General features: G+C 37.5%; 1 protein-coding gene across 3 annotated transcripts in view; it reads left to right on the forward strand.

Moving 5' to 3' along the window:
* ACSL4 (acyl-CoA synthetase long chain family member 4) overlaps positions 1-20,806 on the forward strand; it is a 122,041-nt gene extending 101,235 nt beyond the window's left edge. For all 3 annotated transcript variants that reach the window (XM_077147066.1, XM_077147065.1, XM_077147064.1), the window contains exon 16: positions 17,966-20,806. In XM_077147066.1, the coding sequence (XP_077003181.1) occupies positions 17,966-18,123 (158 nt within the window). In that variant the 3' untranslated portion in view covers positions 18,124-20,806. The remainder of the gene's footprint in view (positions 1-17,965) is intronic.
* The last annotated feature ends 5,680 nt before the right edge of the window (positions 20,807-26,486 follow it).

A 26,486-nucleotide genomic window follows, 5' to 3' on the forward strand; every position in this document is an offset into this window, starting at 1 on the left:
GACCTCTCTCTCCTTTTTTTTTTTCCGCTGACAGGACTCCTTTTAGTATTTCTTATAGGACAAGTCTCTTGTTGACTAATTCTCTCAGTCTTTGTCTTTGCAAATTTCAATCTCTCCCTCAGTTTTGAAGTACAGCTTGACTGAATAAAGAATTCTTGGTTGGAAGCCTTTCTCATTCAGGATCTTAAATATATCATACCACTCCCTTCTTGTTTCCACAGTACCTGTTGAGTAGTGCGAATTCAGTCTTATGTGTTTTCCCTTGTATGTAGTAGATCACTTGTCTCGTGCTGCTTTCATGACTTTTTGTTTTTCTTCATCATTTGACAGTTTGATTAGTATGTGTCTTGGAGTAGGCCTATTTGGATTTATTCTATTTGGAGTTCATTGCGTCTCTCTGATTTGCATATTTATGTCTTTTATAAGGGTTGGGAATTTTTCCCCAATTATATCTTCATGTAAGTTTCCCAGTCCTTTACTCTTCTCTTTTCCTCCTGAGACACCAAAGATTCTTATATTAGTGTACCTCTTGTGTATCATTTTCCTAAGATCCAGCTCCATTTTTTCATCTTTCTTGCCATTTGTTCTTTTATGTGCTCTGATGCAGTTGTTCTGTCTTCTAGCTCACTTATTCATCCTTCTGCTTCTTCGAATTTTATGTCTCCAGAATATTTCTAATTTGGTCTACTGTATCTTTTATCTCTATGAGATCTGCCATTCTTCTGTTTAATCTTTCAAAGTCTTCTTTATGCACTTTTTTCTTTTTCTTAAATCTTTATGCTCTTTTACTGTCTTCCTGATACCCTTTATTTCTTTATAAATTTCCTTGAGTAATTGTTCCATATTCTCTGTCCCCTCCGGAGTTTTGATTTGGTCATTTGGCTGGGCCGTTTCTGCTTGGATCTTCTTGTGCTTGTGATTTTCTCTTGTGTTTGGGGCAATTGATTATCTTAATAAGGTTATTTTGCAAGTTATTTTCCTTCATTCATCTAAAGTTTTGTATTTCCTTAGTTTTGCATTGAAGATTTTCTTTTGTACTTGGTTTGTCAGTAATTCTCCATCAAACCAAGGCACGTTTCATGTAGTGTGTACAATTCTACTTGAAGGTCTATTAAAAGCTAGGGTGGAGTGCATAGTACTTCAGTGGTGGAACACTTCCCTGCCATATAGGAGACCTGGGCTTGATTCCTGGCCCATGCATCCAAATAATAACAACAACAACAAAAATAATAATAATAAAATGAAAATATAATAAAAATATGGACAACAAAAACAAAAAACACAGATCACCAGCAGTACGTCCCAAAGTAAGAAGTGGACACCCCAAGATATATTGGGAATGTACTCAAGCTGGTACCTCAGAAGGGAGAGAAAATAATAAAAAGTAAATAAATGCAATAGAATAATAAAAAAGAAATCAAATATTAATATGTAAAAATATATGAATAAAAATAAAATTAAAAATCACAATAATACTATAATAAAAATAGAAAAAAATTTAAAAAGGGAAAAAATAAAAAAACAACCTAGGCAGATAGGAGTCCAGTGCTTATACTTATTGCTTGTCACTAGAAGGTGACACTTCTGAGGTACCTCCTCCCTCAGACCCTCCCCTCCACAGCTGCAGCAGCCAGTCTGCACTTATACTTCTAACCAGCAGGTGGTGCCCCTCAGGCTCCTCCTCTTTGACTGCAGCTGCATGCTGGAGAGATGCCATACAAGGTGGAGGTCTACTTCCAGCCTGTGGTGGCCCGGGGGTATCAGCTGACCTGAAATATCTGGTGCCCCATGGATCCACATACATGCCATGCTCGACTAGGTGGTTATTTGTGGCACCCGGCTGGATAGCCTCTTCCAGAACTTTGGGCTACAGCTCTTTGTGCCTCCAGACTCCCCACAGTTGTTTGTAGTGGTGGAGCCGTTCAGGGAGTTTTCCCCAGATAGCTACTGGTGTAGGTTGGAGTGTAAGGACGGTCAGTTCCCTCCAATCTGCACCTCCCTGCTGTCAGTCCCCGGTGGGGATCACTGTCAGTCCAACCCACGATGCTTTCCCTGACCTGTCCTGCTCTCCCTAACCCGATACCCCTGCCCCTCTCTCATCCTCAGACCCTGGAGACCCTCTTCAATTACCCCCTGTGACTGCAGTCCCAGTCATTCTCTCCCTGTCCCCTATCTTGTCCCACAGAACAGGGGTAAATTCAGTCCACTCCACTCTGCCATCTTCCAGCTTGTCCATTTTGGGGGGGGGGGGGGTGGTGCATGGCCTGGGAACCAAACCCAGGTCTCCTGCATGGAAGGTGTGCATTCTACAACTGAACCACCCATGCACCCTCCATTAATTTTTATGAGGTACTAAAATGCTGTTTAGAAGGCTTTAGTGGGCGTCACTGAAAAGTTATTCAAATATTTATGTCTTTATCTTTTTGCTCACTCCATTTCTCCAAAGAATTCTCCAGTCTCTTGTCTGGGTGTCCGTATTCTGGTAACCAGAAGGGGTGAAGGGATGGCAGGCTTTAACTCTCACCGAATCCTCCTGTTTTCAGCCTTACTCCCAACCTCTGTTGTTCCTGGTGTTCTTGAGTCCAACATCTCTCTCATTCAATATATTTCTTTTAATTTTTAAATTTTGAAATTATTTCAAACTACTGGACCATTGGAAAAATAATACAAAATCAATACAGAAGAACTCCAATATACCCCTGTGCTGGTTTGAAGGATGTGTGGACCCTAGAAAAGCCATGTTTTAATCAAAATCTCATTTTATAAAGGTAGAATAATCCCTATTCAATACTGCATGTTTGAAATGGTAATCAGATCATCTCCCTGGATGAGGTGATTTAGTCGAGAGTGGTTGTTAAGATGGATTAGGTGATGGCATGTCTCTTCCCATTTGGGTGGGTCTTGAGATGTTTCTGGAGTCCTATAAAAGAGGAAACATTTTGGAGAATGAGAGCAATTCAGAGAGAGCAGAGAATGCTGCAGCACCATGAAGCAGAGAGTCCATGAGCCAGTGACTTTTAGAGATGAAGAAAAACACCTCCCAGGGAGCTTCATGAAACCAGAAGCCAGGAGAGAAAGCTAGGAGATGATGCCGTGTTCGCCATGAGCCCTTCCAGCTGAAAGAGAAGCCCTGACTGTGTTCACCATGTACCTTCTCACTTGAGAGAGAAACCCTGAACTTCTTCAGCCTTCTTGAACCAAGGTATCTTTCCCTGGATGCCTTAGATTGGACATTTCTATAGACTTGATTGGGACATTTTCTCGGCTTTAGAACTGTAAGCTAGCAACTCATTAAATTCCCCTTTTATAAGCCATTCCGTTCCTGGTATATTGCATTCCGGCAGCTAGCAAACTAGAACAACCCCCTACCTAGACACCCAGATGCACCAACTTTTAACGTTTTACTACATTTGTTAAATTATTCATTCTTTCTGTCTGTTTATTTTCTAAATATTTGAGAATAGGTTGCATTCATCATGCTCCTGGAACACTTAATACTTCCATGCATATTTCTTATGAACAGGGACATTCACTTATATAGTAACATTAAGTACAGTTATCAAGTTCAAGACTTTAAACATTGATATAAAGCTTATAGTCTATTTTCTAATTTTTTCAAATTGTCTCAGTAAAGAGCCTTTTGGTATTTTCTCCTCCACTGTAAGATCCAGTCCTGGATCATGTATTGCATTTAACTGACATTGTACTTTTATTTGCTCTTTTTGTCCACTGTGGAAACTTATATGTAACATGCACTTTCCTGTCTTAACCACTGCCAAGCATTCACTGCCATTAATCAGATTGACAATGTTGTGCTACTCTTACCACCATCCATTAACATTACTTTCTCATCACCCCAAAGAGAAACCCTCTACCCACTATGCTTTAACTCTCCATTTTCCCTCCCCACACCTCTGGTAACTACCTGCACTCTACTTTGTGTTTCTAAGTGTTTGCACATTCTAGTTATTTCATATAAGTGGAACCATACAGTACTTGTCCTTTTGTGTCTGATTTATTTGACTCAACATGATATCTTCAAGGTTCATCCATGTAGTAAAATGAATCAGAACTCCATCCTTTTTTGTGGCTGAATAATATTCCATTGCATGTGTACCCCATTTTGATTATCTGTTCACCTGTTGATGGGCATTTGGGTTGTTCTCACCTTCTGGCTTTTGTGAACAATTCTGCTTTGTATGTTGGTGTACAGATAGATGTCTGTATGAGTCCCTGCTTTAAATTCTTCTGGGTATGTGCCAGGTCTTATGGTAGTTCTGTGTTTAATTTTTGGAGGAACTGGCCAAACTGTTTTCTATAGTGGCTGCACCACCAGTTTACATTCTCACCAACAATGTACTAGATCCTGTTTCTCCACATTCTCATTGGCACTTATTATTTTCATTAAAAAAAAATAGTAGCCATTCTAGTGGATGTGAAGTGGTATCTCATTGTAGTTTTAATTTACATTTTCCTAATGGCCAATGATGTTGCTTATCTTTTCATATGCTTATTGGCCATTTCATGTGCAAATAGCTAATACCTATTTGTATATCTTCTTTGAAGAAATCTCTAAGTCCTTTACCCATGTTTAAATTGGGTTGTTTGTCTTCTTGTTATTGAGTTGTAAGATTTGTTTATTTATTCTAGATATTGAACCCTTATCAGATATATGGTTTCCAAAAATTTTCTCCCACTCTGTAAGTTATCTTTTCACTTTTTTTTATAATGTCCTTCAGTGCACAAAAGTTTTTAATTTTGATGAGGTCTAATTAGTCTATTTCTTCTTTTGTTGTTCATGCTTTTGGTGTAAAGTCTAAGTATCCATTTGCCTAATACAAGGTCCTGAAGATGCTTCGCTACGTTTTCTTCTAAGAGTTTTATAGTTTTAGCTCTTATTTAGAGCATTAATCCTCTAGTTCAGGTTTTCTTGTCTCCACTCTTGTTGGGGAAGGACTGTACAGGGTGAGGGAGAGCAGTTCTGTGAATTGGCTTGGAACAAGGCCTCCTGTTCTTAGCTTTACCCCTCATCCCTATCTTCAGAGGCATGGGCTCAGAGGCACGTTCCAAAGTGTTACTGTGAGGTCCGTGTGCTTCTTCTTAGCATCATTCCCTATAGACAGTTAGGTTTTAGCTTTTTCTGCTCTAAATCTGTTTGCCTTTTGTCTTCTAAAATTTTGTTGAAATCTCTCATCCAGTGCCCTCTTCTCTTGTTCTATTTTATTATTTTCTAAACTTTTGTTGTAGTGGCATACATGGGACACAAAATTTCCCATTTTAACTACTTTCAAGTGTACTATTCAATGGTATTAATTATTGACAATATTGTACTACCATCACCACCAACATCGATTACTCCAATTTTTCACCACCCATACAGAAACTTTGATTCTTGTTTTATTTTTATCATTGTAATACCTTTTAGGTTTTTAATTATTTAAAATTACTTAAATTCTTTTCTAGGGGAGCAGAGATAAATTTGTACTCTTTATGTTTAATATAATTGGAAGCTGTTAACCTAATTTCAGTCCATTGTTTTTAGATTGAATTGTAGCCATACTCATAAAAATTTGGAAAGGACAGAAAATTATGATGAAGAGTAATAATTATTTGCTTAGTAGTTATTTGAGGGTAGTGAGGTTACTTTTTCTGTTTATTCCTTCAACCTTTTATTTTGAAACATGTCAAACATAAGCAAAGTTGAAACAGTTTTACAGCAAGCACCCTATCCGTAGCACCTAGTTTCTACCATTAACATTTTTTGTTTAAAGAGGTTACAGGTTTACAGTAAAACCATGCATAAAAAAGGAGAGTTTCCACATGGCCCCCTATTATTAAAATCTTATATTAGTATGTCTGTCATTAACGTTTTATCATACTTGTTACATGACATCTGTCCATCTCTCCTTGCCTCTATCTATCCATTAATCCATCTTACATTTGATACATTTCAGTATAACTTACAAATATACTTCTGGATATATATCATTTATCAGAGTTCAATATGTGCTTACTATTTTTTTTCAATTTTGATGCGAAATTTACATGCAATGAAATACATAAATCTTAAGTGTACATTTACTAAATTTTGACAAGCTCACAAACCTACATAATCCAACCCCATTAACGTATAGAACATTATCGACACCCAGCAATTTCCTAGTCAATCTCCTCCCTCACTCTCACCCCTGGCAGTCACTCTTCTGCGGTTTTTCATGTTTTGCCTATTTTAGAACATCATATAAATGGAATCATATGGGATAAACTCTTGCGTAAGGCTTCTTTCACTCAGCATGTATTTGAGATTCAGGCATGTTGTGTAAATTAGTAGTTCTTTTCTTTTTAGTGCTGAGTTTTCCATTGTGTGGATGTGGTACAATTTGTGCATTCATTTGTCTGTTGATAGATTCTTGGGCTATTTCCAGTTTGAGGATATTAATAATAAAGTTACTATGAACATTCTTGAAATCTTTGTGCAGATGTATGTTTTTATTTCTCTTGGGTAAATACCTAACAGTAGAATTTAGTTTGTCTCTTTCTTCCTTTTTGAGGGCTAACTTATTTTGTCTCCTGCTCCATGCACAGTGCCTTAGTACACAGGTGGTGCTGTGTAAACATTTGTTAAAATGAAACATAGTTCCAGTACAACATAATTTTTCCATATTCTATACAATATGCACTTTTCTTTTAGCACATTATGGGTCTAGCAAGATACAAGCACTGTTTCCTTTAATCTCCCCAATGAGCCTCTATGATAAGAATTCTCTCATTGTATGAAGAAACAGACCAATAGAAACCAGATGAGCTGTTGAAGGTCATATCACAGCCAATGGAAAGAGCCAGAATTTGAAATTGAAGCTGTTGTTTGTGAAGCCCCTACATAGTCTTCTGAGCTGCTTTGCTTCTCTGAATGTCTCAGCTCCTTTGGCTAGAACCCCAGGAGTGACTGTCAAGTTCACCCTTTATCTGCTCTTGAGGACTATCTCCAGGCTCTCTTCTTTAACCTTCTGTTGCCATTAATGTGAATGGCTGTTTTCTAATAGAAGTCCAGATTTCACTTAACCTTCATACAGGTCAAAACTGCACTCCTCCTGAAGGAAGAAATATTGTTTACATTAAAATGCTGAGTATCATATAGTATTTTTCTTTAATGTGCCTTGTGTATTTCATGCAGCACAATGTTTTCATCCATGTTGCGGCATGTATCAGAACTGCATTCTTTCTTGTGAATGAATAATATTCCATTGTATGTATTACCACATTTATCTGTGGATAGACTCATGGATTGTTTCCAACTTTTGGCTATTGTGAATAATGCTGCTATGAACATTCATGTACAAGTATGTTTGAGTCCCTATTTTCAGTTTCTTTCAGTATATACCCAGGAGTGAAATTAATAGGTCATATGGCAATACTATATTTAAGTTTGTGAGGCATCACCATACTGCTTTCCACAGTGGCTGTATCGTGGTACATTTCCATCCGCAATGCACTAGAGTTCCAATTTCTCTGCATACTCTCCAGCACTTGCTATTGTCCATTTTTTAAATAATAGTCATACTTGTGAGTGTGAAGTGGTGTCTCATTATGATTTTGATTTGCATATCCCCAATGACTAATGATGTTGAGCATCTTTTCATGTGCTTACAATGGCCATTTGTCTATCCTCTCTGGAAAAATGTCTGTTCAAATCTTTTGCCCATTTTTAAATTTTTTTTTTCTTTTTTTTCTTTCTTAAGTGTTGCTTTGTAAGATCTCCTAATATACTCTGGATAGCAAGTCTTTACCAGATACATGATGGGCAACTGTTTTCTCCCACTCTTCATTGTCTTTTCACTTTGTTGATAATTTTCTTTGATGTACAAAAGTTTTTCATTTTGATGAAGCAGAATTTATTGATTCTTTTGTATTCTTTGGGTATCAAATATAAGAGTACATTGCTGAATTCAAGACCATAAAGGTTTTCTCCTATGTTATCCTCAAGGAGTTTTATTAGTTCTTATATTTAAGACCTTGATCCATTTGGAATTAGTTTTTGTGTATGATGTGAAGTAGGGGTCCAACTTCATTCTTTTGCATGTGGCTATCCAATTTTCTTAACATGGTTTCTTAAAGAGACTATTCTTTCCCCATTGCATGTATGTGGTACTCTTGTCAAAAATCAATTAGCCATTGATAAATGGTTCTATTTATGAATTTTCAATTCTATTCCAGTGGTCTATATATCTACCCCTCAAGCCAGTGCCACACTCCTTTGATTATACAGCTATGTAGTAAGTTTTCAAGTGAGGGAGTTTGAGTCTTCCAATTTTGTTCTTTTTAAAAATTTTGGATATTCATGGCTCTTTGCAATTACATACGAATTTAAAGACTGACTTTTCCATTTCTGCAGAAAAGGCAGCTAAAAGTTTGATAGATATTGCATTTGAATTTGTAGATAAATTTGTAGAGTACTACTATCTTAACAATATTAAGTCTTTCAATCCATGAGCATGGGATGCCTTGCCATTTATTTAGGTCATCTTTAATTTTTTCCAGCAGTATTTTGTAGTTTGTAGTATAGTTTTCATCTCCTTGGTTAAATTTATTCCTAATATTATATTCTTTTAGATGTTATTGTAAATGAAGTTTTTTTTCTTAATTTCTTTTTCAGATTGTTAATTGCTAGTGTAAAAAACCAATCTATTTCTTTTTTTTGCAAGTTTACCCATTTTTATGTGTGTAGTGCAGTGGCATTAATTACATCCTCATTAGTGCTACCATTACCACAGTGCATTACAAAAACTTTTTTGTTACCTGAGCAAAAACTCTGTATCCATTTAACAATAACTCTCCATTCTTCCCTCTCCCTGGACTCTAGTACCTCGCACCAATTTTCTGTCTTTTCTGCTTGTTCCAGAGTTTCATATAGTAGAACCATACAATATTTGTCCTTTTGTGACTGGCTTCTTTCACTTATTTAGCATAACATTCTTAGGGTTCATCTATGTTGTAGCATGAATCAGAACTTCATTCCTATTAATAATAGGAATAATATTCTATTACATGTATAATCCATATTTTGTTTATCTGTTTATCTTTTGATGGACACTCAGGTTATTTCTACCTTTTGGCTATTGTGAAAAATGCCGCTATGAACATTGGTGTACAGTGTTTTCATTCTTTTGAGTATATACCTAGGAATAGAATTGCTGGGTCATATGGCCTTTACATACTCTTTATTTGGGTTATTTGTCTTTTTATTAAGTTGTAAAAGTTCTTTATATGTTCTAGATACAAATCCCTTAATGGATGTCTGATTTGCAAATACTTTCTCCCATTCTGTGGGTTGTCTTTTCACTTTCTTGATATTGTCAGTTGAAGCAGAAAGGGCTTTAATTTTGATTATCTAATTTATCTATTTTTTCTTTTGTCACTTGTGCTTTTCATGTTGTATCTAAGAAACAGTTTTCTAACCCAATGTCATAAGATACATTCCTTTATTTTCTTCTACAGTTCTTTTCTTTTACAGTTTTAGCTATTGCATTTAGGTGATCTTTTCCGAGTTAATTTTTTTGTATGGTGTTATGTGGAGTCTGACTTCATTCTTTTGCATGCAATTATCCAGTTGTCCAGGCACCAGTTGTTGAAAAGACTATTCTTACACCATTGAATTCTCTTGGTACTCTTGTCTAAAATCACTTGACATGTGTAATTAGAAATTTTTGTTTTGTTATTTTTAAAATCATGCTTATTCTTAAAATTCAACTAAAATGGTTGTATATAAAGTTAAAATAAAAGTACCATACTAATCCATACACCTGCCAGAGTTAACTATTATTATGTATCTACAAGAAATTGTCTGTGCGTATGAAAACAAAAATTGATTTTTGAATGTCAATCTTGTACCCTTCAACTTTGCTGAATTCATTTATTTGCTCTAGTAGATTTCTTGTAGATTCTTTGGATTTTCTATATATAGAACATGTGGTCTCGAGATAGACATTGCTTTACTTCTTCTTATGTGTTTAAGTTAGTAAGCTGCCAGATTGCAATATAAAGAAATGGAATGACTTTTAAAAGGATGATTTATTAAGTTGCAAGTATACAGTTTTAAGGCTGTGAAAATGTCCAAATTAAGGCATCCAGGGAAAGATACCTTGGTTCAAGAAGGCCGATGATGTTTGGAGTTTCTCTCTCAGCTAGAAAGGCACATGGTAATGGCTGCTGACTTTCTCTCCACGCTTCTTCAGCGGCTTCCCCAGGGGTGTTTTCCTTCATCTCCAAAGGTGTCTGGCTGTGTAGGCTCTGTTTGACTCTGGTGGCTCTAAAGCTTTTTCCAAAATGGTTCCCTCTAAAAGTGCTCCAGGAAGCGACCCCACCTTGAATGGGTGGAGACACATCTCCATGGAAACCATCTAATCAAAAGTTAACACCCACAATTGGATGGGTCACATCTCCATGGAAATAATAAAAAAGTTCCCACCCAGCACTGAGTGAAGCTCAAACAGAATGATAGAGGAAGAAGGGTTGGGGGCACACATGAAACCAGAAGAAAAGATAGACGGTAAAGACTGAGATCTTATAATCTAGGAATGTGTAGCGTGTACAGTGATGGTGATTAAATGTACAAATTAAAAAATGTTTTTGTGTGAGGGAAAAATAAATAATTTTAAAAAAGAAGAAAAAAGAGTTCCCACTCATTGGTACTGAATGAGGATTAAAGGACATGGCTTTTTTGGGGTACATAATAGCTTCAAACCATCACATTCTACCCTTTGGACCCCCAAAAGACATGTTCTTTCCAAATGGAAAGTACATGCCTTCCATAATACTATCAGAAAGCCTTAAACCATTTCAGTTACAATACAAATACCTTACAAAGTCAGAAACAGTACAAAATTTCAACAAAGTCAGCTACAGGCATGGTCTGTCCTAAGGTAAAATTCTCCTCAGGCTCTGAACTTGTAGAATTTAGAACAAGTTGTCTGCTGCCAACATACAAAGGAGGAACAGTTATAGGATAGATGTTCCCATTTCCATAGGGAGAAATTGGAAGGAACACATGGGTCACCAGACCCAAGCAGCTCAGAAAACCTGCAAGGCAAACTCCATTAGATTTCAAAGTCTCAGAATCATTTATACTTGGGGATTTAGAAAATAGAGCTCCCACCCATTCCAAGGGCCTAGCAGTAGCCCACCTCTTTCCAAATACAACCTTGGGGGACATTGGTGAGACCACCTTTTTCTCAGGTACACCCTCTCTAAGCATTGGGACCACATCTGATCTGTCTGTCATCTCTGGGGTACAGATCTAACCCCTCCAGAACAATGTGGTGGCAACCAGGCTCTCCCCAACCCCCTAGGAATGTGCTCCACACTCCCCAAGGCCTGGGGCACAACTGTCCCATTGCAGCGAGGTAGAAGGCCCACCCTCTGCCTTTGCAGCAAATTCACCTTCTCCAAGAACTTGGGTAGGTCTGCTCTCCTGGCCTGAGGTTTTGACTTCAGACCTTAGCTTCCATGGTTCTGCCATGGAAGTTATTTTTCCTTCAATTTGTCTCTTTTCTGTCCCTTTCAGTCCAGACTAAAAGTGGTTCCATTTATACAGATCCCACAACTCTCTTGTTGGTTTTCTATGCAGTGTGCTGGGATCATGCCCATCAGACAAAAGGACTTTCCACAAATCCTCCTGGATAACTCCATCTCCAATCCTGGCTTTTTCTGAAATGGCTGACTGGTTCCATGTTTGGTTAAATCCTTGCATGGGGCACTTTTCTCTGTGATCTCCCTTTCTGGAAGTCCAGAGTTTTCCAGACCATCAAATTCTGTTTTCCTTGAACACATGAGTTCAGTTCTCAACTTATCTCTTTCCTGTCACATTTCCCTATACACTGTAAGGAGAAACCAGGCTGTACTTTCCACATTTAATTTGGAAATCCATTATGCTAAATATGCAAGTTCATGGCTTTTAAAATCTACCTTCCGTCTAAACCAGCAGTCAATTTTGCCAGATTCTTTTCCACTTTAAAACAAGGATCATCTTCCTTCCAGTTTGCAATAACACATGCATCATTTCTGTCTAAAGCCTTATCAGAATTACCCTTAGAGTTCACATTTCTACCAACAGTCTCTTCAGAGTAACACAGGCCTTCTCTATCAAAATCCTCACAAATCTTCCAGAATCTTCCCCTTATCCCTTTAAAAAGCCATTCCAATGTTTTTATATTTGCAAACTGCAGCGGCACCCCATTCTTGGTACCAAAATCTGTTTCAATTACTAAGCTGCTGGATTGCAATATACCAGAAATGGAATGGCTTTTAAAAGGATAATTTATTAAATTGCAAGTTTATAGTTCTAAAGCCATGAAAATGTCCAAATTAAGGCAAGGCTATAAAAATGTCCAAATTAAGGCATCTAGGAAACTATTCCTTGGTTCCAGAAGGCCAATGATGTTCAGGGTTTCTCTCTCAGCTGAAAAGATACCTGGTGCCTGTAGGAGCAAGGGTTAATGGAAGACCTGCGGAATTTATTGGGAGCAGCTGGCTTCAGAGTAAACTGTGGAGACTGTTGTCTGCTTAATTGGAGGACAGTCTGGGAGGGAGCGAATGTTTGTTTTTTCTTAAACCCCAAGGTTTACCTATCTTTTGTATGTAGGGAGTAAAATACTGAAGAGTAACACTCTGCTTTATCACGAAATGCATGCATGCTTTTTGTCATGTAAACCCTGCAGTATATAAGCAGGAGCTAGTTAAGAATAAAGTTGTCTGTTGTCTGTTATTGCTATGCTTCAGATCCCTGATCCCATCTGTCTTTCTCCTCATTCCATAATATCCTTCGCGTTCTGTTTCATAGGAAGCAACATCAGTGACGGCTGCTAACTTTCTCCCCAGGCCTCTTCAATGTTTTCCCCAGGGGCAGTTTTTCTTAATGCATCTCCAAAGGAGATGCATTAAGAAAAACTGTGTGCCTCTGTTGGGCTCTGTTGCCTGTGTGGGCTCTGTTGACTTTAAAGAAAAACTGTGTGCCCGTGTGGGCTCTGTTGACTTTAAAGCTTTTTCCAAAATGGTTCCCTCTTAAATGACTCCAGTAAGCCCCACCATGAATAGGTGGAGAGACATCTGCATGGAAACAATCTAATCAAAAGTTACCAGCCACAATTGGGTAGGTTCCATTTCCATGGAAAAAATAACAAAGATCCCACCCAGCAATATTGAATGAGGATTAAAAGACATGGCTTTTCTGGGATACATAATAGCTTCAAACTGGTACACTATGCAATTTGGATACTGTTGGAGATTAAATCATGTGGTATATACATATGATGGAATATTATGCAGCAGTAAGGTGAAATGATGCCCTGAAGCACATGACAAGGTGAATGAGCCTTAAGGACATAATGCTGAGTGAAATAAGCCAGACACAAAAGGATAGATACTGTATGAGTCCAATTTAATGACCATATTAAAGGTAAAATTAGAGGCTTATAGTAGACAGTATAGGCAACTTAGAGATATACAGATGCTGGAGATGGGTAAAGGGTTAGCTAATGAGGATGAACGTAAATGTAAGGGAATAGAAAGAAGTGAAGGTGGTTCACTAGTGGATCTATAAAAAATATTACCATATTGAAGGTGAACATAATTGAAAGGGTTTGTATAGACCCATGTGTCCCACTGATTAACACTACAAATGTAAGTAAGTTTTTGCATGAACTACTGCAAAGGTATGAATCTTGTAGAAAGACTGTATAATTTCAGGGTATAGAGGGGAAACAGCTATTGTAAGTTACGGGCTATGTTTAACACAAAAACATCAACGGTATCACAAAATAGCAGGGGTAAATAATGGGGGAAGGACAAGAGTTAAGGGGGAGGTTTGGATTTTCTATTTGGTGAGGGTGTCTATTGGTTATCTTTCTCTTGGGAACAATGAAATGATCTAAAATGGAGAGTGTTGATGGGCTGTTGTCTTTAGACATTATACATGATGCCCAATGAATGGAGGTGGCTGTAGGATACACTGAGAAGTAGATTGGTGAATGATGTATATACATATGATTGAATATTGTGCTGCTACCAAAAAGGAATGGATTTGTGAGGCATTCAACATTGTGAATGAACCTATGGGACATTTGGTGAGACAAAATAAACCAGAAACAAAAGAGCAAATATTGTATGGTCTCTTTTAGAAAATACTTATAAGAAAGCAGGGGCCTAAATTGTAAGCTCTTAAAGCAGTCACATTTAGTCTGGAGCGGTAATTGTTATTTCTGAAGTTTGAGAGGCTGTTTTATATATGAATACTTGGTATTTAGAGATAAAAATGAAGCCAGTCAGTTTGGGATTAAGGTAATTCAGAATCCAGGGGTAAGGAAGACATTTGTGTAGTTTAGAACCTGTTCTTTGAGACCAAAGGAAGAAAGGTTTATTTTGTCTAGAACCTAAATTTTCTGTAGCACATAATCTAATTCAACCTGTTTGGATAATCATTAAAACAATCCAAATACAGGGAGCCCAGAATACGAATGAGAGCCCTTAATCCTATATAGCATAATATAATGCCTGGATATATCCCAGAGTATATTAAGCAGATAATCAAAAAGTATTGGTAAAGTCCCTTGAGGGATGGGGAAAAAAAATGGACCTATTAAACTTTACCACTAAGGAAACTCCTGATACTGTTTCAAATATTGATGCAAATCAATAGGCCAAGCCCTTGATCTTGAGGCTTGCTCTTGTGAAGCTTGTATATGTAGTGGAGAAGCTTAGCCTACCTATAGATAAGCCTTAGAGTCATGTCTGAAGGATCTATTTTGCTGCTCAGATGTGGCCTCTCTCTCTCTCTAAGCCCAACTCTGCAAGCGAAACCATTGCCCTCCCCACTACATAGGATATGACATCCAGGGACGAATGTCTCCCTGGTGGTGTGGGAGATGATTCTCAGGCATAGACCTGGTCCTGACACTGTGGGATCAGCAATGCCATCCTGACCAAAAAGGGGGAAAGAAGTATAACAAATAAGGTATGAGTGGCTGAGAGAGTTCAAATAGAGTTGAGAAGATACTCTGGATGTCACTCTCACACAAACTTTAGTTGGACATTGATAGCTATCAAAACTTGATAAACCCCAATCAAAACCATTCTGGCAAATCCTAAAGAATGCCTAGGGCTTTATATAAGAGTCTACAAATGTTTCATGCACTAGGATATCTTTACAGAAAGCTGCAACCTCCAAATGGGGCCCTGGACTTGATAAGTTCTGAAATGCAGAGGGGCCAGTCTCTCCAGAACATCAACTAGTTCCATCCACCTATCCCATATTGTTGGCAGCCCCTTCCAACATGAAAAGTTAGAATGAGCATATCCCAAATACCCCTAAAGGGTGAGAGAAAGATCAAAGATGATGGTGGAGTTATACAGAGAAGGCAAGGTGTAACAAATGAGTATGATTGCTGAATCATTATATTGATATTTCTTTTAGTCTCCAGTATCTTAGAACAGCTGGAAGTAAAAGCCTAAAATTGTGAACCATACCAAACTCTGAAATCTGTTCTGCAACTAATTGTTGTGATGTGCTTTGAAATTTATTGCTTTTTTGTATATATGTAATCTCATAAAAAATAGTCGTGATGATAAATGCACAGCTATATGATGATATTGTGAGCTATTGATTGAACACTTTGGATGATTACATAGTATGTGAATATATTATATAAGTAAAATATAAAACAAATTAAAATGTATTTTAACCAATAGGCTATGTGTCAGAGGTGTACTGCAGAGATTCTGAGTCACTACCTGAATGAGCTAGTGGAATAGAATGTGACTTGAGTAGTTTGTCATTGGACACTTGACTGGGTAACTAACAGCGCTAATGGTGATAGTTGAGCTGTATCATGATCAGGTGGAAAGCAGAATATAATCCAAGGATACCTAGGCCAAATAACTTCCCTGTATTGGTATGAGGCATGTAATTGAACAATTAATGCTTTAGATAGTGAACACTAATCATGAGTTAAATGTACATTCATCAACTTTTGTGTGTCACAAAAGATTTTTCTTCAAATTGTAATTTCAGAGACTTCAATAAGAAAGTGTAAAATAGTCTTGACTCTTATCAGCTAAATCTCTCAGAAACCATACATCTTTAATACCAGGTCTTTTCATGTTTTAAATAGAAGTGTAAGGTATAGGTACTATTATAAGAATGCAAAATAATTGTTTTGGAGTGATTTGAGCAATGACCAATGTCTGTAAAAATTGACCTTTGTTGCCACTTGCAAGTCATATTTCACAATGTTCTATTTAATCGGATAAAAATACCCACATGTAAAGTCATGGGATTTTTCCCTAATCTTTCTCACTTTCTGACAATTAATTTTGTTCATAGGAAAGTGAGTGATTGCCCATTGCTCTATAGCTTGTCGTACTAGAAAATGTTTAGGGGCTTGCAAAACGATACTACTAAAGCAGCCTTTTCCCCCCTTTGAACAGAAATATAGTTAATAAAGATTAAATACAAGAACATTATAAATATGCTTCAGTTTGCTTGTATGGATCTGAAATAATGTTTCTGCCTTGACCCTGTTTTGTCAGTGTTTTCGAAATGGAGTCCATGTAAATATTAAGATTAAATAAAAGGTTTTACAGTCAAGACTATAGTTGAGAATTCAACTGTTTCCTTGAGATCAAATGCAAATGAACTCCTTTGCTTGTACCTCTATGTAACTACGCTAAAATATATCAGCAGCTAGTAATTGTTCACTTAAGCATGTTTTATGTTCCTTTATTACATATTCAGGCATTATTAGGAAGTTGATTCTAAGTAATATTTGAAAGATTGTTTTTCACAATAAGCTTTATGTTTTTCTCATGTTTGAATGAAAAACTGACAAATTTAACCAAGTTTTCATCAAAACCCAGACTAGTGTTAAAACTAGAACTTTCATGAATTTGAGTTCTTTGACTTGTCACTGAAACCAGATTGTTTTTAAAGTCACCAAGGCTGTTTAGAAGTAGTTTTTAAACATACAGATGTTTGCTTCTTTGCAATTACTGTTTTAAATGCTCACATAAAATAAGGTTCATCTGTAGCTTAACATTTGTTAATAGACCTTCAGAATCTTAAGGATGAAAGTGCATTTATTTATGGGATATATGTTATCAAATTGAAAATTATTGAATACTGTATTGATTTTTCTATGCCCTTATTTTCGTACATTTTCCAACTCAAACACGTGTTACATTAATTCTCAAACTGTTTAAAAGTGTGAAACTGATACACCCCTTTTCGATTCTTATTTGAGTGTATAATGAAAACTTATGAAGAGCATTTGTCTAGAGACTTAACTTTCTATAGAATGAATTAATAAACTTATATGTATTTATTGAGGCCTTTCAGTGTTGGCCCCAGGGATCGCAATGAATAAAACAATGGCTCTGCTTTCTTGAAGCTTACTTCTAGTAGGTGAGACAAAGAAATATGTAATATGATAGGTTGTGATAAGTACTTTGAAGAAAACATAGTGTAAGATGATACAGAGAGACAAAGGGGGCTTTTCTGTTTTCTAAAGAGTTGTCAGGGAAGTCCTCTCTGAAGAGGCGACATTTGACCTGAACCTGGGCGAAGTGAGGGAATGAGCCATGCAGCTATGTTGGGGAAGAGCATCCCAGTCAGAGGGAACAACAAATATAAAGGCTCTGAAGTGGAGGGGTTATATATATATATTAGAATAAAAAAAAGTTAAAGATTACAACTTTATCTAGCTGAAAGAATTTGTGTACTTTGAGAAATATAAAATGAAATTGCAAGTTAGTAGTATAACTATTTTACCATAATAAAATACCATAGTAGATCATCTATTTTACCATACTGTTAAATAAATTTGCCTCATCACCTGCATTATCTAGGTAAATCCTGCAAAATTCCTGTTTATTAATTACTTCTCTTTCCCTCTCTTTTTTTCTCCCATTCTCATTTTAGTGAAATTGGAACGATTTGAAATTCCAATCAAGGTTTGCTTAAGCCCAGAACCATGGACCCCGGAAACTGGTTTGGTAACTGATGCTTTCAAACTGAAAAGGAAGGAACTGAAGAACCATTACCTCAAGGACATTGAGCGAATGTATGGAGGCAAATAAATTCTGCTGTCTTATTTATAGTAGTATAGGAGGAGGCTGGTGGCTTTCAGTTGTAGAGTTTTAAGCCTATGTCGAGCTGTCTGTAAGAATGTAGGTGTTTCATTCTAAAGATATGGTAATTAAAAAAACACAAAAATGATTGAAATAGCTGTTGTCTACTTTAGCTTAGTTTTGCATAGTTCTAGCAAAGCTGAAATTGAAAAGTTATTTCCTTTTAACTGTTATTAATTTTATAGTGGAAATTCTGTTTTTAAAAATTAGCCTAAGGTATACTTGTTTTCTTAAGGAAATATTTAATGTTGAACAAAATAAAGTGGAGTTGGAGTAGAATGTAGTTTGAGTCTGCAGCTTCTACTGTCTATTGTCTTCCTCGTTCAGAAGAAGCTTACATATTAAGCATGACAAAATATAGGTATTAACACTACTCAAAGCAAATGTGCATCAGGGCTTTAAAATTCTCTTCCAATCATTTACCATGAAGAGAAAATTCAACTGTAATATAATATACAGAATCAAATAATACTCTGGAAACCATTTTAAGATTCATAACTGTTGCATAGATTAGATGTAGAAACATTGTAATATCGTGAACAATTACAGTGCCTAAAGTAAGAATACAACAACATGTATACACCAAAAATATTTAGTAATAGACTTACAGGGAAATTGAACTGCCTTTTTGAACTTTGAGTTATAAAATCAGTAGCTAATTATTTTAATGATTTAAGAAGAAAATATATCTTTTAAAATGCTGAAAACTGTCTTTCTATTTTTGTTCAAAATGATAGCCTGAGACCAAGAGTAGAAGGATAGAGTTAAAGTTTAGCAGGAAGCATTTTCTTAAAAAAAGCTGATAAAATCATAAATATTTGCAATTGTGACCCTTGCACAGCACTGAATCTGGGAAAGATATTTAGACTCTGAAATTGTCTTTAGTAACAGGAATTGATTTAAAAATGTACTTGCATTAAATTACCTTTGTAATTTAAGGTTCATTTGCTGTTGCTGGTTTGCTTCTTGATCTTTACTTTGTATTTTCAGAAAGCCTTTCATTTTGCTTTAATTTTAGCAAAGTGGGTTATAATGAATGACTTCCCCAATCTCTTATTTAAACCTATCAGTTTGGATGAATGTTGGGAAGGTAAAGTAAAAGAAAAGAAAACATTGTTATTTTTTTTTCCTGTTTATGAAGAGTTTAGAAACTGGAAATGCTAGATTTGGGAGGAGGGAAGAGTTACTCGGTAAGGAACTGATATTTATACAGCAACTTGGAGTGTGGATTTCTTGTTGAATCTTTATTATAATTTGGGTTCATATATCCCTGATAGATATTCACACTTGAACCATAGTTACTGTAAAAGGCAAAAATTCTTAATGCTGTTATTCTTTGCATTTTTTTCTTAATCATTATATATATTGCTTACATTGCATTGTACAGATGTGGGCCACCACTGCAACAAAATGAATTCTGTTTTGCTCTGAAATATTTATAAAGAAGTATTTAACTGTTATGTATATGGTGGTAATAAAGGAAAAAATCATCTGATATTATCATAAACAAGAATGAAGGTTTTTGTAAAGATTTCTGTTCATTGTTCTACAATATAAAATTCTTGACAAGTTTTCCCTGAAGTTCTGTGTATGTGAGTATTCTCATTCTTTACAACTTGCCTCTGAGGAGTGAAAGACCATTATTATCAAGTAGACTACTATTCAACTTCTGCTCCTAGCCCACCGTTTGTTTATCCTTTAAGTATGATTTTCTTAGAGTTTTTTAATACGTGATTTTTTCCCATTTTAAATGGTGATTTTAAATGTGTGATATATGCCTGCTATCGTACCTCAGATGTTTGCACCCCCACCTATCCCCATCTCCCGAAAGCTGGAACACTGCCATCTAATCTGTTGTATAGGTCCTTTAGAAACACGTAATTAACACTTAAGGTTGGGTGCTGTTAATTCTTTGCAAAAATCCAATTATTAAGGGACCAGGGAGATGCCACTACCCCCTGATTTTTCATCTAAAAATATACGTTTATGTAAACAAATCTTTCCATATTCATGGTGACTTTTCAAGTATTTGAGGCTAAAGATTTTAATCCCACATTTTTATACCTGTTTAAATCTTTCACTGTTAAATGTTATTACTACATCAGCCATCAAAGTACTTTAAAAATTTACAGATACTTACATTTCTAAGCCGAACACTTGAGACATTTTGCTTTTAATGATATAATGAAATATATCTTCCTGCCACCTTGATATTTGTATTCATTCTTTTTTTCTCTAGAATGGAGGTATAATTGTGTGATTTTTCAAAATTGAAATACAGATGAATTATTCAAAAAGTCAGAAGTTAAGGAGGGTATTGTTTCTTTGGTCATAGGGACTGATTAATAATCCTTGCTTATATTTTCCTGATAGCATATGACAAATGTTTCTACGGTAATGATATGAGAACAGGTTAAAGATTAATGTGTGACATTTTGGATTTGCAGAGAAATACTAGATTTTCAAATGTAGTTATGGATTAAATGTATTCATATTTGTACTTTCTGTTAAAATGCACGATTGCAGGATTGTTGTTTAGATTTTTGTGTTTATTCTTGATGAAAAGCTTTGTTCTTGTTTTTTTTTAAGTTTGCACTTGAATCTTAAGAAATAAATCCACCCATGTTATCAAGCCAGTTTGTGCTTAATTATATGTCAAGAATGAAATTTGCGAGTTTGAAGAGTATTAGCTAAACTTAAAAAATACATATATATATATATATATATATATATAAGTGGAATTCACATAAGATAAAATTAACCATTTTAAAGTAAACAAATCTGTGGCATTTAGAACATACATGTTGTGCAACCACCATCTCTTTCTAGTTCCAAGACATTTCCATCATGACAAAGTAAAACCTCATACCATGAAGCTCTTTCTCCCCACTGCTTCCTCGTACCAGCACCTGGCAACCACCAATCTGTATTCTGTCTCTATGGGTTTATCCATTCTGGATATTTCATATAAGTGGAATAATACAATATGTGACCATTTCTGTCTGGTTTATTTCACTTACCCTAGTGTTCTTGAGGTTAATCCTCATTGTAGAATGTATCAGAACTTTGTTCCTTTTCATGCCTCAATGATATTCCATTGTATGGATATACCACAATTTGTTCATCCATTCATCCTTTGGCAGACATTTGAGCTCTTTCCACCTCTTGGCTTTTGTGCATAGTGCTGCTTTCAACATACATGTTTATATACTTGTTCAAAATCCTAGGTTTGAATACCTGGGGGGAATATTGTGGTATTATATGGCAATTCTATTCTTAACTTAATGAGGAACCCACAAACTGTTTTCCACAGTAGCTGAAACATTTTTACATCCCCACCAACAATCTACGAGGGTTCTAGAGTCTCCACATCCTTACCAACATTTGATATTTTCCAAATTATTTATTATAGCCATTAACTATTTTTTGAACACAGTTTTAAAGTACGCATCTCTAGATTAATGAAATTAATCAGTTAACCTGACTTGTGCCAGTCCCAGGCATTAGTTTGGAGTATTTGAACCCATTCTGTTTCTTTAATACATTTAATAGAGTAGAACCCCTGTGTAATGCTTATAATTATGGGACAAAATATAGCCATGTTGTGTGTATTATTAGTAGGTGCTAATATAATAATATATAATATATAGGCTAGTTAGAAATTAAGGAGAAATTAGTTTATCTGAGTTACAAGAGGGAGTATATAAAACAGTGTTAAAAGCTCTGGACTCACTCCGCCTCAGTCTGTTTCCAGGCTTTGCCACTTGTTAGTTGTGTAACTAGAGCAAGTTTTAACATCTCTGAGCTGCATTTCTTCACCTGGAAAAATGGGGTTGATGGTGACAGTATCTTCCTCAGAAGGTTTTTGTGAGGGTTAAAATGAGTTAATTCATTTAAACTGCTTAAAACCATGCCTAATAAATAATAAACTTATGTTATCTATTATCATTATTGTATCCAGACAATATACATTAGTTCAGTTATTTTCAAGTACCAGCTAAGCACACTCAGGGCCTTAAGAAGATTGCCTGCCTAGTCTAAAGATTCTGTGGAAAGAGTTTTGGATTTAGAGGTCACGAAACCTGGGGTCATTCTGTCACTAGCTTTGTAACCATGGGCAAATTTCTTAACACTCCTATTAGCCTTATATATTAGTTTGTAAGCTGCTGGAATATGATATACCAGAACCGGACAGCTTTTATAAAAGGGGAATTTAATAAGTTGTGGGTTTACAGTTCTAAGACCATGAAAATGTCCAAATTAAGGCATCAATGGAAAGATACCTTAACTCCAAAGAAGGAGCCGATGAAGTTCAGGGTTTTTCTCTCAGCTGGAAGGGCATGTGGGGAAGTTTGCTAGCTTTGTCTCCTGGCTTCTTACTTCATGAAGCTCCAGGGATATTTTCCTTCTTCATCTCCAAAGGCCTCTGGCTGTGTGGGCTCTGAAGCTTTTTTGAAAATGACTCCCTCTTAAAGGGCTCCAGTAAGCAACCCCACCTTGAAGGGGTGGAGACACAGCTCCATGGAAGCCATTTTATCAAAAGTTACCACCCACAACTGGGTGGATCACATCTCCATGGAATCAATAAAAAAGATCCCACCCAGCAATATTGAATGAGGATTAAACGACATCACTTTTCTGGGGTATATAGTAGCTTCAAACCAGCACACCCTAGTTTCCTGTTTTTGTTCTGTTTTGCTTTACTTTTATAAAAGAAACTACATTTCTGGAGATTCCAGATAAGATGGTAGAGTAGGGAGTGTCAAGAATCAGTGTGTCCTCCAGGGCAGCTAGTAAACAGCCAGGAACTGTCTGAAACAGGACTCTGGAGACAGAAGAAAACTGTACACCATCCAGGGAAGAGCAGAAGAGACTGATAACCTGCAGTAAAGAGCTGGGAGTTACTTTTCACACTAGGAAGGCTAGTGCCCATCTCCCATTCTCATGGTAGGGTGCCTCAGGATCCAGTCTCTGTCTAGAAATAAAAGTCCTCTTCTCCAAGAGCGGGTAGAGGTGGGGCACAGCCTAGCACCAATCATGGCTTTTGATTAGCAAATAGGGAAGCCTACACCCCAGATTTGAGGGCAGTTACAACTTCGAACAGCCCAAAATAAAAAGCCACCAGCCTCTGTTTCAACCCTACCCACTACAGGGGTGGAAATGGGGGCAATTCAAAGAGTGACTTCTTGGGGCTGCTGGGAACAGTTTCTGAAGTGTGGCTCTTCCCCAAAAAGGTGGTGGCAGCAGCCCAGCGCTGTTCATGGGCTTTGCTTAACGAGTTCAGAACACTGGCTCTGAGCTAAGGTTTAAACCCGCATGGGACAAAAGCGGCTGGCAGTCACTGTTTCACCCATGCCTCCACAGGAGGCAAGAAGACAGAGGTATGATATATTTAAGATACTGAAAGAGAAAAACTGCCAGCCATAAATTATTTATCCAGAAAAACTGTCCTTCAAAAATGAAGGAGAGGGAGGTGCGACAGTGGCTCAGTGGCAGAATTCTTGCCTGCCATACTGGAGACCCGGGTTTTCTTCCTGGTGCCTGGCCATGCAAATTAAAAAAAAATTTTTTTTGAGTTCTCAACATTTAAAAAAAAATGAAGGAGATTCAGGACATAGAGTTCTGGGAAGATGGCAGAATAGGATAAGTTGAGTTCAACCCCTACTCCAAGGAACAGCTAGAGACGTGGCAGAAAAACGCCTAGGACAGCAATTCCAGGGTGTAAGTGACCTAGCAGGGTCTTCTACGCCACAAAGGAAGGTCCTGGTTGCAAAAGCTGAAGAATTGAGATGCAAAGAACTGGAGACCGTTCAGTTAGTGCAAATAACCTAATGTGCCCCTTTCCAAACAGAGGCTTGGAGCCATCAGGAGTGCAGGGACAGAGAGGCAGGGACAAGGAAAGAAGCCAAGCAGCATTTCTTGAAAGTACTATCCTCACACCTGCCACCCCAGCCCTGCGAACCATGACTCCCCCCAAACTCCATGCACCTGAACCCTAGCACCCGCCCCCCCATCGTACTCTAAGCACCTCACTTCAACTCCCCCCTCGATGCATCCCCGCCCAACACTCCTGCCTCATGCGTGCATGCAAGCCTATCCCGCCCAACCCACCTCTCATGTAAGTGCAGTCTCACCCCACCCCTCCCAAGACCCACGCACTTGCTTCTAGCCTCTTTACCCCCACCTCCACCTCCCTGCAGGCGCCCACCTTCATAATGGCCACAACTGCCCTAGCCTGTGCAGGTGCAACACTCACCCACTTATTCATGCACTGACTTCTTGACCCCTGCACCTCACCCCCGCTGCCCCGCACACATGCACACTCTTGCCCCACCCTTCTCCTCCATCTGGCGGGTGCTCTATCTATGACACATAGCCCCCACCCTGCACACGTGTGCACCCTTACACCACCCCACCACTCTGCACTGCCACATAGGCACCAGGGCCCTGCCCATCTAACATCACTCATCCCTGACACAAGTCTCACAATGTCTGCGACCTGTATCCTGCCCCTGCACACTCATACATCCACATCCAGCCCCCTTGGTCACCTCCCCCTACACAAGGACACACAAATACCTGACCCCTGCCCTACCTGTGCCTTGATTCTGTGCCCTGTACCCCACAGTGACACCCATGACGCACATGCTCCATATAACTCCCCATCCTGCCCACATTCCAGCCCCAGCACATCTACACTACACCCCTATCAGTCCCCCACCACACCTTACATAGGTGTCCCCCATGCCCCACACTATTCCTGTGCTCCAAGGCCTGCCAGAGCTGCACCTTGCCCCCATGGCCCACACACCACACCTCCACAACTCCACGATCTACATACACACCATGCTCACAGGCACCAGTGTAGCATCACCAACCTGTGCATATATCTGTGCCACAACCCATCACTGCATTATTGTGCCCCACATCCTGCTATGCACTCATCCTGCAAATACAGAGCTTTAGACTACTGAAGGAAATCAACTTCCAAAGTGACCCTATCAAGATATTTATATGCCGCTAAGACAACAGAAGATCACTACACATATCAAGATGCAGATATATATAGCCCAGGCTAATGACCAAATTAAAAACCAGAGGAGACACAGACTTTGGAACAACTAATCAAAATGTTCATATAAATCTAAATAAAATCAGTGGGATAGCTAATGACATAGGGGAGATCAAGAAGACACTAGAAGAGCATAAGGAGGAATTTGAAAGAATAGATAGACAAATAGTAGACCAAATAAAAAATATGCTAGAGACACCCAACAGCAGATTTGAAGAGGCAGAAGAAAGAATAAGTGAACTAGAGGACAGAACAACTGATTTTGAATGCACAGAAGTGCAAATGACAAAAAAAAAAAAAGGAAAAATTTGAATTGGATCTCAGGGAAAATGAGGGACAAAATAAAGTGCACAAATGTAAGAATCATAGGTGTCCCAGAAGGGGAAGAGAAATCTAAAGGGCTAGGAAGATTAGTGGAGGATATAATGGGGAAAAACTTCCCAACCCTTATAAAGGACATAAATATGCAAATCAAAGAAGCCCAATGAATTCCAAATAGCCTTCCCCAAGACACATACTAATCAGTCCATCAAATGTTGAAGAGAAGCAGGAAATCCTGAAACTGGCGAGAGAAAAATAATCTACTATTTACAAGGGAAACCACATAAGACTGAGTTCGGACTACAGAACTGACACCGTAGAGGTGGGAAGAAGGCAGTGGTATGATATACTTAAGATCCTGAAAGAGAAAGACTTCAAGACAAGAATTCTGTACCCAGTCAAGTGGTCCCTCAAAACTGAAGTAGATATTATAATTTTCACTGACAAACAAAGGCTGAGAGAATATGTCTACAACAGACCAGCCCTACAAGAAATACTAAAGGGAGTTCTGCCAGCTGAGAAAAACAAGACAGGAGAGCGAAGTCTAGAGGAGGGCACAGAATTGAAGAGTACCAATAAGGGTAACTTAAAGGATAAAAAGAGAAAGAGGGAAAGGAATATGTAATCTGACAAATAAAATCCAAAGGATAAGATGGTGGATTCAAGAAATGCCTTTACAGTAATAATTTTGAATGTTAATGGACAAAACTTACCAAATAAAAGATACAGATTGGCAAAATGGATAAAGAAATATAATCCAGCTATATGCTGCTTACAAGAGACTCATCTTAGACACAAAGATACAAATAGATTGAAACTGAAAGGATGGAAAAAGATATTCCACACAAGCTGTAACCCAAAGAAAGCAGGAGTATCTATACTAATATCAGACAAAATAGACTTTAAATGTAAAGACATC

The sequence above is a fragment of the Tamandua tetradactyla genome, chromosome X (genome assembly GCF_023851605.1).
Source record: "Tamandua tetradactyla isolate mTamTet1 chromosome X, mTamTet1.pri, whole genome shotgun sequence".
NCBI classification, from domain to species: domain Eukaryota; kingdom Metazoa; phylum Chordata; class Mammalia; order Pilosa; family Myrmecophagidae; genus Tamandua; species Tamandua tetradactyla.